Raw genomic sequence first — 14,353 nt, 5'->3', positions numbered from 1 at the left:
TAAAAATATAAAAAAGTATATTATAATTTTACTTATTTTTATTTTAAAATCTGTTATTCAATTTATATTAAATTAATATTTCGTGATATAATTTTTATGTCAATATTTTTTATATCTTTTAAAAATTACCTTTTTTTACTATTAACGTGGCCATTTTTACAAAAATTAAATTATAAATACTGAAATGGAAAATAAGTACACTTCTTCATATTTTCCCTGTACAAAATAACAATTTATAATTTAAAAACTTAAATAAAATCACACTTCAACTTTACATGCGACCGAAGCCCATGCATTCAAAAAAAACAAAACAAAAAAAACAAATCCCATGCAATCTTTTAACTCCATTCTTCTTAATACTTTTTTTTTTTTGGTGAGATTCTTAATTAATACCCATTTAATCATGCATTCAACCCAACACATGCAAATCCATAAATTAATGTAAAACAACTCCACATGCAACCCAAAGTCATCTCCAACGCCACCCTCTCAAGTACTATAAAAAATTGTTATTCAATTTACATTTATATTAAATTATGGAGTTTTTTGAAAAATTACTTTTAAAGTGTATGAAATATATCAAAATTAATATATATCTCTTTATTTTTAAAATTCAACATATTAATCTCTGTATTTTTTATTTTATAAAACATAATGGTTTTCGGTCAAAAATAATTTTTTTTCAATTTTATAAAATTAAATTAAAAAAATTAAACTATTTATGATACGAAATTAAAGGGTTTTAAAGATTAAAAAATATATTTTGGTTATTTCAAAAATAATTAATGAAAAATTAAATTGAAGAACATCTAATTTGATAAGGTTAGAACATAAATTTAAAAATAGAAGGACATGCAGGCTAATTTTAACATACTTCATAGATGCAAAAGTAATTTGGCTTTTGTTATAATATTGTTCTATGGTGATGGAGGGAGGGGTTACTGTAAGTACGTAGGCTGAGTCAACGTCCAATGATACAGTTAAATCTGTAGAAGAAAAAAAAATGATTCCTTTATAATTTCTTGCTTTTTAACTTTATTCTCTGGTCCCTTTGCCCTTTTCTTTTCAGATCCCTACCATCCTCTTCCCATTGCTCATCTCTAATAAAAGTCTCCTCTTTCTCTTTCTGCATAATCATCCTCTACATATGATTCTGTGTTCATGTTTGCAGTCACTGGCATAGCTTTTTGGGTTTCTTCTCAATCCAACAATAAAGAAAACAAACCAATCATATCATGTGAGTACGTTGATTTCTTTATTTAACCTCAATCACTACCCAATCAAAGCTACTTTTTCTTGTCACATAGTTCACAAATTTAGGAAACTTCTTTTTCCTTTCCTTTCCTTTGCTTTCCTTTCCTTTATTTTCTCTCCTCTTTCTATCTGTCTTTCCATCAAGGGGATTTCTGTTAGATTTGTGATATATTCTGTTAAATTCTGTGTGGGTAGAGTGAAAACCCCCTTCTTTGGTTGGTTGTAAATTTATGATTCTTTTTCAAGTTCTATTGATGGCTATAAAAGGGTTCATTTCACGCTTCCAGTATTTGACTGAATGGGTTGTTTTTAGTTTTTTTAATTGTTTTTTAAATGCCCACAAACTTTGACTTTCAATGGGAGGTTCTTGGAACCAGAGTTCATAATGTCTGTTTGTTTCCTGAGAAAAGTATGTTGAGGTCAATATTAGGCTATTCATTTTCTTGAATCTCCTCTTTTTTATATTGGCTTCTCTATGCTGCGAGTAAAGATTTGTTACTAAAAGGAAGTGGTGGGTTTTTTTTTGTCTGTTCCAAGAGTTTAGTATTGTAATTTTCTTGATTTTCTCGCAACCAAACAGTGTTGACCCGTAAACCCATCAATGGTCTATTCTACAACTCTCTTTTCAAGTCTTCTATTTCCATCTCTACCGAAGAAATTTCATAGCATGAACGCTGAAACTAATTTTCTATTGTGAAACAGAGCCCACTGGTGGAATCAACAAGAAAAAGAAGTTGCAAAGATTTGTAATTAGCAATATAGAACTAAACGATGGGATCTTTCAAGGGTCATGCCTTACCAGGAACACTGTTTCTATTGGTCGGTGTATGGCACGTATGGAGCTCTTTGTTTCGATACGTATCAAATCCAAAGGCCTTTCGCGTTCGGGTTTGGAACCCTGTGCCTGGTTTTGATGGGAAGCTCAAGTACCTAGAACTTTATCTTGTGATGATTGGTGCCTTCATTGATTTGTGTATTGAGCTCCTGTACTCCACCCACCTCAAATTTTTTGTCAATGGAATTCTAAATCCTAATCACATGAATGATTTTGAACACTCGGGGATGCTTCTCATGTTCTTTATATTTGGAGTTGTTTCTTTGCTTTCAGAGAAAACCAGGTTGGTCCTTCTTACTTTTAGCTTTTATGGGATTCCTTTTCCCTCCCTTTTTATATCTTTCTGTATGATAATCTGTTTGGTGCTTGAGAAAATGAGGAAATATAGAGTGATTATGAATTTCAACATTTGGGGTTGAATCTTATTATTGTGTTTCTTTAATTTCCTCTACTTTGTGGTTACCTCATTAATTATCATGAAAAAAATTGAAACTCTAAAAAATTGTGATCTAATACCTTTTCCATTATGATTAATCTTATATAATCTACAATAGGTAGTAGGAATGGCAATCAAAAGCATCAAGTGTCTTTGCCGTATTTTTTGAGTGAATTGTCTAATTTAAAATAAATGGGTATATTATTAATTTCTGTTCTGTGAAGGATAAGCGAAGTATATCTGAGGTTTCTATACTTGAGAAGTTGCTGAGAGAATAGTAGAAAATGGGAAAGTATTCGGGGGCAGGGGAATGCATACTCGCCTTATTTTGACTTTGGGGAGCTGTGTGTTTTATTTACTGAGTTTAGTTAAGTTAGAATGTTGAAACACCAGAAAAGCCATGGAATTCTAGTTGGTAAAGAAAAATATAGATGCACATTCACTACTGTTTATACCTGTGTGTTCAGTTTGTGCATCTTTTGTGCACTTCAGCTGGCCTTATTCAGAAATTGTGAAAGCATTTGAGAGCATAGAACTTGCAATGGTTATGATATCAATTTAAAAGAAAACTCATTTGAAGGAAAGTTAATTATACTTCAAAATTTACAAAATGCATGAGATCTTTGCTACAAAAGTAACATGGTTAACTTTTTTCATGGTTCCTCTGGGCTTTGAAGCACAAAGCTATTTTTGAAAATTACTCTACTGGTGAAACCTTTTCTAAATTGGACTAGCAGCATGAAGACAGCAAATAGTTATGACTCTTTTCTTAAAAGACTTCTGATATCCTGCTTGTTGAAAATTATTTGTTGGGACATTTATTGCTTCAAAGCTTGAATTAAACATACTTGCTTGAGTCCAAAAAGATAGACCTTAGATTAGATCTTTAAACATTGTTTGGCACATATAATGGTTGCTTGAAGCACTGCCTTGTTGAGCATCAAGCTATTGATCCTTGCAAATGAACATGTGCGAAAACAGACTCTGTGATTAAAGTGTTTGGTTCATGATAGCATTCACATACCTTGTTATTAATCGCTCAATGCATCTATACCACTGTCTTGCAACAAATTTTTTTCTTCTGCTGTAAATATATTTCATTATGCCAAATCAAAGTGTTATTTGTTGTATTATAACTAATTTCCTGAACCATCTGTGTGATCTAACTCCGAGCTCAGATTTCTACCCTTGCCAGAGGGAACCCTTTGTTTGGTTGCTGCCACAGCATTTTGTGCAGAGTATCTACTGTTTTACTTTCACTCAACAACCCACAAGGGCCTTGAAGGGTATTATCATCTCCTCCTTGTCCTCCTAATAGGACTTTGCATTTTATCTACCATAGCTGGAGCTCTCCTCCCGACCAGCTTTCCTCTTGATTTGTCTAATGGCATTGCCATAACTCTTCAAGGCCTTTGGTTCTATCAGACTGCCTTCAGCCTGTATGGTCCCATGATTCCAGATGGCTGTCAGCTTAAGAATGATCAGATCATATGTCGATCAGCGGCTAGTCAGGTTCGAGGCGAGCTGCTTGCTAACTTTCAGCTCTTCGCCTTAGTTCTTGGTGTCTTTGTCGCGGTTGCAATATTGTATGATTTTCTGGAATCCAAATATGGGCATTCTGATATCAGAAGCTTGCATGTAGCTCAGGATGGACTGGACTCAAATTAGCATAGGTATGTTATCTTACTTTATGGAATTACAGACTTTTTTATTATCTTATGGAATGTGAATCATCCCATTATAAGTTGCATGAAATTGTTCTATCTTGTTTGTAATATCATTTGAATATCTTCATTAGGGTTGAAGATACTGAAAACTATCATCCCTTTTCCTAAAGTTAGAAATCTACTGTTATTTCTCTATCAAAAGATTTGTTTATATTAGTTTTTAGAATTTAACAGTTTAATCCATGTATTTTGATTTGTCATATTGAAGGTCTCCCTGTCCATATTTGAAAATAGGGCAATTTCTATTTTTTTTTAAAAAAAAATTTGATATCCAAATATAGGGATTAAACCATTCATTTTTTTAAATCAAGGGAAATAAGTGTTAATTTTGACATAATTCAAGTATGAAAAAGATAGTATACTTTTAAGGGTGTGTTTTGGTCATTTCTCTGACAACTAACGGAAAATTGGACGAAGGATCTGTTGAGATATGGAGCAAGTATGAAAAAGATAGTATACTTTTAAGGGTGTGTTTTGGTCATTTCTCTGACAATTAATGGAAAATTGGATGAAGGATCTGTTGAGATATGGAGTTTAATGCTATATTATGGACTTAATGATATATTATAGACTGTACACCATTCCCGCGGATCTAACTACGCGTTGAGTTAGCGAGGTGCAAGGAGTGGGAGCCCTCAGCTGAAGGTGGGCTTTCGGGGCAAAATCTCCAAGGCGAATTTTTTAAGGACTATTTCGTTTTTTTCTTTTTGTATTTTGCCCGAGTATATAAATATGTAATATTCTACTGGTGAATTCTATTTTTTGAAAACTCGTAGAGAAATAAGAAAATCATAGCCATCGTGTACGTAATCAAATTGGTGAATCACGTTAAATCTGTTTGTTGTTTACTTTTTATGCTTTTTTTTATTGTGTGGTTATTAGATTCTTAACATGATCTTCAGCTTGACGGATCAAAAACTAGTTATTTTAAATGTTGAACATATATATATCAATTTTAATACAACTCAGAGATGAAAAGTAATTTATCAAAAGATTAATCTTTTTGTTGGGTGATTTTTACAGGTTGGAATTACATGTGCAGTAAGGGGATTATCATGGCAGGTGTACTCTGTAAATGAATTACTTGGCAAAATAGCAAAATTACTAGCAGTGAAGAAAAAACAAAGAAGCAGTGAGAATAAGGATGAAGCAATTCAGAATTCTTTTTTCGACAAGACTAATAGAAGCTTCTTTAATTTTTGCACCAACTGATGTTCACATTCTTGTAAAACTTTGAGAAAAGTATCTTCTGCAAACTATGTTTCTTTCTGTGAACAGAATACAATTTTTAAAATTTGTTAATTTTTACTTTTCCAAATTTTCAATTCCAATTCTTGATTGTAATGAAATTAGGGATCACCATTTGGTTAACTTTATCAAATTCAAATGCCATACGTAAGTCAAGCTTTCCTGTAGTATAATAAAACTTATATATTTACTAATTGCACTTTTAAAAGTTATTTATTTTTGTATTTTTCAAAAATCAATATGGTGATTTGAGATTCAAAAGAAAATAAGGCTTAGAATGTGTATGCTGACATCTGACTTCATTTTGGATGTAGAGGGGTTTGTTTCCGATCGACCCATCAAGTCAATTGAGTCGGATCCTTCTCTGTTGGATCTGAATTTTGTATTATCTGGCCTATCCGAGCGTGGCCTGGATTGTGTGCTAGAGAACAGATTTACTTATCGAATTCTGATGAATTACGGCATGACTTTCCTACGTAGGTTCGACTCCGATACCTACGTAGGTTCGACTGCGGTTCGGATAGTAGAGTTTTGGTGATCATCACAATAAATTAATAATTAACTTTTACGGTGAAAATACAATTAAGTCACTCTTGTTGTATTGTTTTTTTAAGGACCAATTGAATATACGTATTTAAGCTGCAATAGTTAGAAGGGTTAAATTATTGGAATATATGAAATTACAAGGAATTATATTTATATTAAATCTCAAGTTCAGATTCGCAATAACCCATACACCCCCATCAAGTAAGGAACTATTATGGATTCAATTAGCTCCTGGAGAGTTGCAACCTCCTTGTCAATTAACTAAATTTATGTACCAAAAATAAATAAAAAAATATATAAAAATTAAAGCCAATAATTGCAGAGTGGGTATAAATTAATATACTAAATATCAATAACGTTGAGTTAATCTGATCTGTGTGAGTTTTTCTTTTAAGTAATTATGATTTGATTGGTGTGAGCTTTTTTTAGTGATTATGATTTGACTCTATTAAAAAATATTTTAATATTATTTTCCTTAAATACAATAAGTCCTTAATATGTCATTAATCCTTAGTGGTTAAGCAAACTTTCAATGTGAATTTCATTCATCATGTAATTAAGAGAGAATAGAATTTTCAAAGAAGTAAAAAATAAGTCATCCTTTAGGTTGAGAAACTAGCTGCCCATCACCTACCCTCTTCTCTACCGACTCTTATGAGATTCAAATTAATTACTCCTGTCTATCTCTTACTTTAGCCGACAATCGTCGGGGGTTAGCAATATTTTTGTTTAAATTGAAATCGCTAATTAAATGGAATAAATTTAAAATTTTAGTTAATTTTTTTATTTTGATTTAAAAGATGTTGAATTATTTCAATTTGATTTTAATTAAAAAATTTTAATAAAGTCGAATTAAATCAAATATTTACTTTTTATGAATATGTATATGAATTTGAAGTTTTTTTTTTTAATTATTATAGTTTTCAATTTATAACTTTTTGTTATATTATTTAATAATTATTATTAAAAAAATTAAAATCAATATCACATTGAAAATCTAATTAATTGAACTGTGACAATTCAATTTAATTTGATTTTTTTATTTAATTTTTATAAATTTTTAAAATTTAATTTTAAACCGATATGATTAAACGCTCATTCGAAAAATTCACAAACAAACTATTGCCATTACTCTATAGTTATATATATATATATATATTATTTGAAATTAATTTATTAAATATTTAAATTAAAAGTAAAAAACTTACTAAATACTTAAATTTATAAAATTATAATAATTAAATATAAATTAGTAATATTTAATAAAAAAAATTAAAAATAGTCTTGTTAATTGTTGATTTCACTCTATAACTATATTCTAAATTTTTATAAAATAACAAAGTCATTCTCATCTAATAACTGTCATTTTATAAAAGTTAAGATATATTAGCATAACTTAAAATAAAATCAACAATAAGATATTATTTCTAATTTTTTTTTATAAAAAATAATTTATTTATATTTAAGTGTTATAATTTTGTAAGTTGAAGTATCAATAGGTGGGTAAATTATATTGTTTATCCCTTAATTTTAAGGAAAATTTTATATTTGTCCCTCAACTTTATTTTATCATCAAAATATCCTCAATTTTAAGGACTGTAGTTTCATATTCAATCTCATTTTGTCATTAAAATATCTCTTAACTTTAAGGGTAATTTCATATTTGTCCCTCAATTTTATTTTGTCATAAAATTATTTTTCAAACTTATTTTTGTCTAAACAAAAAGTCTCCCTTATTTGCAATAATAAGTTTTTGGATTAGAAATAATGACGCTATATTTTTCTCCTCCTTTTTTATATTTTTTCCTTATTTTTACAATTAAATAGGTAAAATATTATATTATTTTTTATCATATTTACTAATTTATTAACATTTTGCAAAATTATTAAACTCTTAATATTTATTTAGCTATATATTATTTTAATTATATATAATTTCAGCCATAATGTATCAATTACTTTTTAGCTTTTAATTATATGAGTGAATCTCATATTAATTATGTAATATACTATTATATATTTATCGGATAAATTTCACTAGTGATCCTTAAATTTAAAGCATTGTAACATAAAACCCCTAAATTTTAATTTGTATAAAACCCTTAAACTTTAATTTAGTTAATATAAAAATTTTTATGGCATTCTAATTATCGGATAAAAATAATTTTAAATATTTTAAATTAATAAGAAAAATAAAACTTATATACCCTTTTTAATTATTTACTCTCCGTCACAGGCTCAACCTCTACCTCCACCTTCATTCTATTCTCTACCTCCACCATCATAATCAATATCTCCAAAATTTCACTGATAATCAATATCTCCAAAATTTCACTGATAATTTAAGATCTAGAAAAAAAAAAGTCCGACTTTACAAAGGGTCTCTGTCTTAAAAATAAAGCTTAGTTTATGAGGAGCTGTCGTATGGGTCCATACGTATGGATAATGCAGCGATCTTCCCTGTGTTAAGCGGCCATTTAATTCCCTCCGGCGCGCGAGTGGACAGGGTTGCGAAGTGATAAGGCCTATTGTCCTTTCTTCTCATAACAGGGTTGGAGAGAAGTGGACTGATTGAGGTGGAGATCCAGTCTCAGGGCCCACTGGGATGGGCCGGTCTGACTGGAGGGTTTGGGTGGACCCTGGTCTTAAAACTGAGCGGACTGATCCTAGTTCATTCAAGAGACTGGAGGGCTTCCAAATGATGGACTGTCGTTATGAGCCTGGCCCCAGACCGAAATGAAAAAATCTAGCGGTCATCACCCACCACTTCCATCCCCTTCATCGTCATTACCATCAACTCTTACACCACAATCACCATTATCTTGAGCACCAAAATCATCACCACCACCATAAATATTAACACCTTCACCACTAGGTGTGTCATCACCTTCATGTTCTATGTGTGATTCACTGTGTACTGCAAGCAATTTGTCATCGTTACCTTAAATAGGTGCAAGATAGGAAAGCAATCACTATCGACAGTGAAAAATAGTCATGAATTAACTATAGAGCAAAAGGTTAGGTTGCTTGTAGGTAGTATAGTTATCAACTTTATTGGGTTCTTGGTTTTCAAGAGAAGGCATCCTTTGAGCATCTAAGATAAATAAAAAACTTGATCTTCTTAAAATTTTTAGTATTTTCGAATTCATTTCATTGATGCTTTAGGCAAGATTTTACTGAAAATGAAAAATTTTTTTCTTCAAATTCTTTGATGGCAAAAGATTAATTTACATATATAAATCAGATTATTGGATAGTAATTTTTGAGGTTGATTCCCCATTCAAGCCCTTGAGATATTTTGTAAAGTGGATTTTTGCAAGTGCTAGCATGCTTGTAATCAACATATGAATCATGGAAAGTGGAAGAATTGCAATGACAATTTTTTTTTACTTCAAAGTCTTATATCTATATCCTATCTATTGGATTCATTCTATTTCTATTGGATTTAATGTTGTGAAGTTTGTCATTCAATTTGAATTTTTTCTTAGAGTAGGAAGAGTGTGAGGAAAAAGGTTAGGGAATAGAGAAAAAATTTAATTAATTAGAAATTTTTTAATTTTTAAAAATGTTTAAGTCATATTATAATGTTATAATCTAAAAACTAATTATATTAGGTCATAAGGAGTTTTATGTTAATTAAATTAAAGTTTAGAGAACTTTATGTTATAAATTGAAATTTAAGAATGACGTTGTTATAACATACTAAATTCAAGAACGATTAGGCGAAATTTATCTAATATTCGTTACACATATAATTTTTTAATGTAAAATTATATAATTAATAATTATATATAAAATAAAATAATTTTTACTGAAATTATATATATAATATATTTTTAATATTAATATTATTGTCATTTAAATATTAGTATTATTATTATTTTTATGATAGTTATTTATTATTTTAAAATAAATATAAAAACATCATAATTTTATGAAAATTAGAGTTAAAATATTAACCAAAATAAAAACTAAAATTATATTGAAATTGTTCAACAAAACCTATACTACACCGAAATTTAATTTTAAATATGGTTTTTAAAATTTTAAAAAAATCAAATATTTAATTCTATTTCGATTTTGTGTGGCGTGAGGACAGAGAAAAGGTCTCTTGCTCTAATTTACTATTATTTTTTATTAAAAAAAATAATTAATTTATTAATTAAATATTATTAAGACTATATTTAAAACTTATATTCTAATATATATTCTATTCTTTAATAAATAAATTTATATTATAAATTGACAAATTTAAATAAAAGATATTCACACAAGAGGCATTCTCACTTCACTTATTAGGAGATGACAGAAAGCGACTACTCTCAATCCCCAAGGCTATTCCAAATAAATTTGAGTAAATTTCATCTATCATCTTTAAATTTATAGTATTTTAATAATTTTAATTTATAATATAAATTTTTTTAAATTTTAAACTTTATAATAAAAAGCATTTCATGAGATATGACATATTTAATGTATCAATGAAGATATTTAAATATAAAGTTTTCTCTTCTGATTAATATGATTTAAATTTATAGTCTAGAGACGATATTATTATATTATTTAAAGTATATGGATGATTCTATAATATTTTCAAAATAAAATTATCATCTCAATTCAATACATTTTACTTTCTCTCAAAAATATAAACTTTCTCAAAATAAAACAGAAAACACAAGCAAAATCTATTTCCAATTCCAAGCTCTTTTCCTCTCTCCTTTTTCTTCGTTTATGCTTCTTCTTCATTTTTTAGATTAATTCTTTTAATGCGATTCAATAAACCCACCATTGTAGCATTAATTTATTTAGAAAATTTAAGATTTTCACAATAATTAAATTTTTATAATATAAAAAAATTTTCATCACAAAAACTATATATTTTGCCAAATCCTTTCAAATTCAGTAGTCCAATCATTTAAATGATTTTTTTTTTTATATTGCTTACCTACCCCGTAATTCTTACAACTATAAAATTTCTTTTTATGATGATCATTCGTATATGAAGTCGTTATTTTTTGCTTCTTCATCATGTCTACATAGAAAGTATGATGATCATTCGTCTATGAAATCGTTATTTTTTGCTTCTTCATCATGTCTACATAGGAAGTATGAAGATCATTCGTCTATGAAATCTTTATTTTTTGCTTCTTCATCATGTTTACATAGGAAGTTCATTTGATGAGAGAGCTGAACACTTCACTTCTTAACATGTGATTGCATTAAGGAGAGTTAGTAAAATCGATATGTTAAAAGAGAGTAGTTGGAGAGAGTTGTAAATTTATTAGCTAAGGAGAGATGATAGAGATTGTCTTAGTCAACAACTTTACTTTCTTGACATGTGATTGCATTAAGGAGAGTTGTAAAATTGATATGTTAAAGGGAGTAATTGGGGAGGGCTGTAAATTTATTAGCTAAGAGAGAGAATAGAGATTATCTTAGTCAATCGGACTAAACAAGACTGAGGAGAGAGAATGTTGATGTAAACTATTTTTATTAACATGTCAGATATGTTAAATTAGATGAAAATTGAGAAACGAGTTATAAAAGATAATTTGAACTTTTTTATTATAAAGTCTAAAATTTGAGGAATTTTATTCCACGAATTAAAGTTAAAGAATAATATTTTTACGAGACTATAAATTTAGAAACGATGGTTACATTTAACCAATTAATTTGTCGTATCATTTCAAACTATTAACTATTTTAGTTTTAGACGACAGAATAATCAAAGTAAAAGATTTTTATCATTTTAAAAAAATCCCTAATAATTTGCATTTACAAATTGAGAAAAAAATAGTAAAAATTATACCATGTTAATAATATAAATAAATGAAATGATTAAATAATTGCAATTTATAAAAAAACAAGCTTACTTATAAAAATAGGGAAAATAAATAGTTAATTCCTGAACCATATTAACTAATAGTTTTCTCAATCGTGTGTATAAAAATAAACATCCTAGTTATTATTCTGGGTGATGAGTGCTCCCCTTAGTTGCATCATTACACCCAGAAGCCATTAGAATACCACACCACTAAAGGGGAGTATTCTAAGAAGCTCACCAACCTCCACACTGCTAGACCGAAATGAATCGAAAAAAAAAAAAAAAAAGACATTTGCTTCAAAAGCCAAAACTTTCATAAGCAGCCCCAATTCAAACCATCAAGCAAAGCACTAGAAAAGTTCAAAATCGAAAGGTGATAGAAAAGAGCTCACAACAACACTAGCCGAAAAGAATGGAATCGCTGGACGCATCAGTTGCTTTTCGAGATTCTACCGTCGACAGGTAAAACCCTCCTAATAATAAAGGCAAGTTCTCATACCCTTGCAACTTCATCACCCAATCAATACAAAGCAACTCTCACCATACAAACCATTGATCAAGGGACAAAGCAAAACAAAAAGAAAACAAAAAAGCCAAACCGATGCGCCAGAATCACGGCAAACCCTTTCTTGTTTTGCTTTATTATCCCAGTTATGACAGTACTTCTATTTCTAATAGGATTATCTTAATAAGTGTTTGTATTCCTCTATCTAAAAGAGAATCAACTATGAAATAAAACAAACATCATTATTTTCATTTTAATTGAGGTTTAAGGGCTTTTTATCTTTTTAGGTTTTAAAAAAAATTATTTATCTATTTAGGTTTTGAAAGAATTTATTTACCAAAGAGGAATTTGTCTGCCTACGTGGCAGTAACTGTTTTTTAAGAGAGATTTATAATTTAATCCCTAACTATTGCCATTATTAACAAGTCAGTCCCTATATTTTTCAAAATCTATTAAAACGTTTTTATCTTTTCTCTTCATCAACGAAATAGTCATTCCGTCTATTTTTACCGTTAAAAATATAGTAAAAGATTAAATTACCCCATTATTTTCCTCCTCCTCCTCTTTTCTTCTTCTTCGGGGACTATTTCGTTGAAAAAAAAAAATAAGGACGTTTTAATAAATTATTAAAAATATAGGGAGGGACAATTTCGTTGACGGAAAGAAACGATAATAACGTTTTATTATCGTTTTAATAGATATGAGAAAAGATAGAAACTATTTTATTGACGTAAAGAAATGATAAAAACATTTTAATAGATATAAAAAAAAATAAAAATATTTTAATAGATTTTTAAAAATATAAGGACTACGTTGTTAATAATAACAATATCTAAGAACTAAATAAAGAATTTTATTTAAGAATAAAATTAAATTTTAAAAATTTTTTCTCTCCTCCTTTATCTAATTTTAAAGGAAAAGGGGACAGAAGGACATAAAGACGTTTTAATAGATTTATAAAAATACAGAAACTGACTTATTAATAATAAAAATATCCAGAAACTAAATTGTAAACTTCTCTTTTTAAATGAAAAACAAAACTTGCTGTGCATGCTTAACTTTAAAAAAATTAATTTATTTTATTTTTTAATTATTATATTTTAATAATATATTTATATTATATTAATTTGATAGTGTTATTTATAATATAATTTTTTATAATAGTAAATATTTTTTATATATTTATAATATAATTTTTTATAATAGTAAATATTTTTAATTATTATAAAAATGATATCAAATTAATATAATATAAATATATTATTATAATATAATAATAATTATAAAATAAAAAATAATAAAAAAATTTAAAGCGTGCGCACATACTTTACACATTTAAAGCCTGTGAGCTTTTTTTTAAACAAATAAAAAAATCCTAACGCACTTGCGATCAAATCTCTCTTTGCAAAAAAGTTCTTTCAAAATCTAAATAGACAAACAAATTTTATTTTAACCCAAAAAGCAAAAAAAAGAAAAAAAAAAAAAAAACCTGAGATTTACTCTTTTGTGCAACAAGTTCAAGGTCACAGCACCCTTCATTGATTCCATAGCAACAACAATTGAGCGAGCAAGAACAAAGGAAAAAGGAAAATCAAAGGCTACGCCTTGGACCTTGATTTTGCAGTAAATAGACGGGGTGGTGGAATCCTAATCCAGAGGACTTGACATATGCCCTTTAGATTACAAATGAAGATACTTAGAATTGAAAAATGATAATTAACAGAAGAAGAAGAAGCACAACTAGACAGACTGATGCTGCAAAAGAAGACCATTTAATTGTTTACTTTTATTATTGTTTGGAACCAAGAATTTTATTGTTTACTTTGAATGCATCGAATGATATGGTTCCAAATTTTGGAGAATAACTTTTATGCAAGAGATTTTTACTTTTGGAGACGATCTTCAAGATTAAAATTTCGAGGTTGGACCTAAATTGAAGCCATATAAATTAAGGGAGAAAAAAAAATTGCTGCTGAAA

The 14,353-nt window shown here is 28.4% G+C and overlaps 1 protein-coding gene across 3 annotated transcripts; it reads left to right on the top strand.

The window, feature by feature from the left end:
• The first annotated feature begins 1,028 nt into the window (after nt 1-1,028).
• LOC110605399 (transmembrane protein 45B) lies at nt 1,029-5,570 on the top strand. Of its 3 annotated transcripts, none has more exons than XM_021743968.2 (4): nt 1,029-1,241; nt 1,957-2,372; nt 3,704-4,198; nt 5,276-5,570. In XM_021743968.2, the coding sequence occupies exons 2-3, from the start codon at nt 2,026-2,028 to the stop codon at nt 4,191-4,193; spliced, it is 837 nt and encodes a 278-aa protein (XP_021599660.1). In that variant the 5' UTR covers nt 1,029-1,241; nt 1,957-2,025; the 3' UTR covers nt 4,194-4,198; nt 5,276-5,570. The 3 variants fall into 3 exon arrangements, with proteins under 3 accessions (XP_021599660.1, XP_021599661.1, XP_021599658.1); XM_021743969.2 differs by having other exon boundaries at nt 1,029-1,858; XM_021743966.2 differs by having other exon boundaries at nt 1,031-1,237.
• The last annotated feature ends 8,783 nt before the right edge of the window (nt 5,571-14,353 follow it).

This window comes from Manihot esculenta, chromosome 17 (genome assembly GCF_001659605.2).
Source record: "Manihot esculenta cultivar AM560-2 chromosome 17, M.esculenta_v8, whole genome shotgun sequence".
Taxonomy (NCBI): Eukaryota; Viridiplantae; Streptophyta; class Magnoliopsida; order Malpighiales; family Euphorbiaceae; genus Manihot; species Manihot esculenta.
Note: the sequence above shows the minus strand (reverse complement) of the source record. Positions and strands in the feature narration are given on the sequence as shown.

Bases quoted from the DNA above. Each gene is read 5' to 3' on its own strand.
- LOC110605399 (XM_021743968.2), top strand. From the start codon at position 2,026: ATGGGATCTTTCAAGGGTCATGCCTTACCAGGAACACTGTTTCTATTG. The intron at 2,373-3,703 runs GTTGGTCCTTCT...CTCCGAGCTCAG, and splicing joins TTGCTTTCAGAGAAAACCAG to ATTTCTACCCTTGCCAGAGG.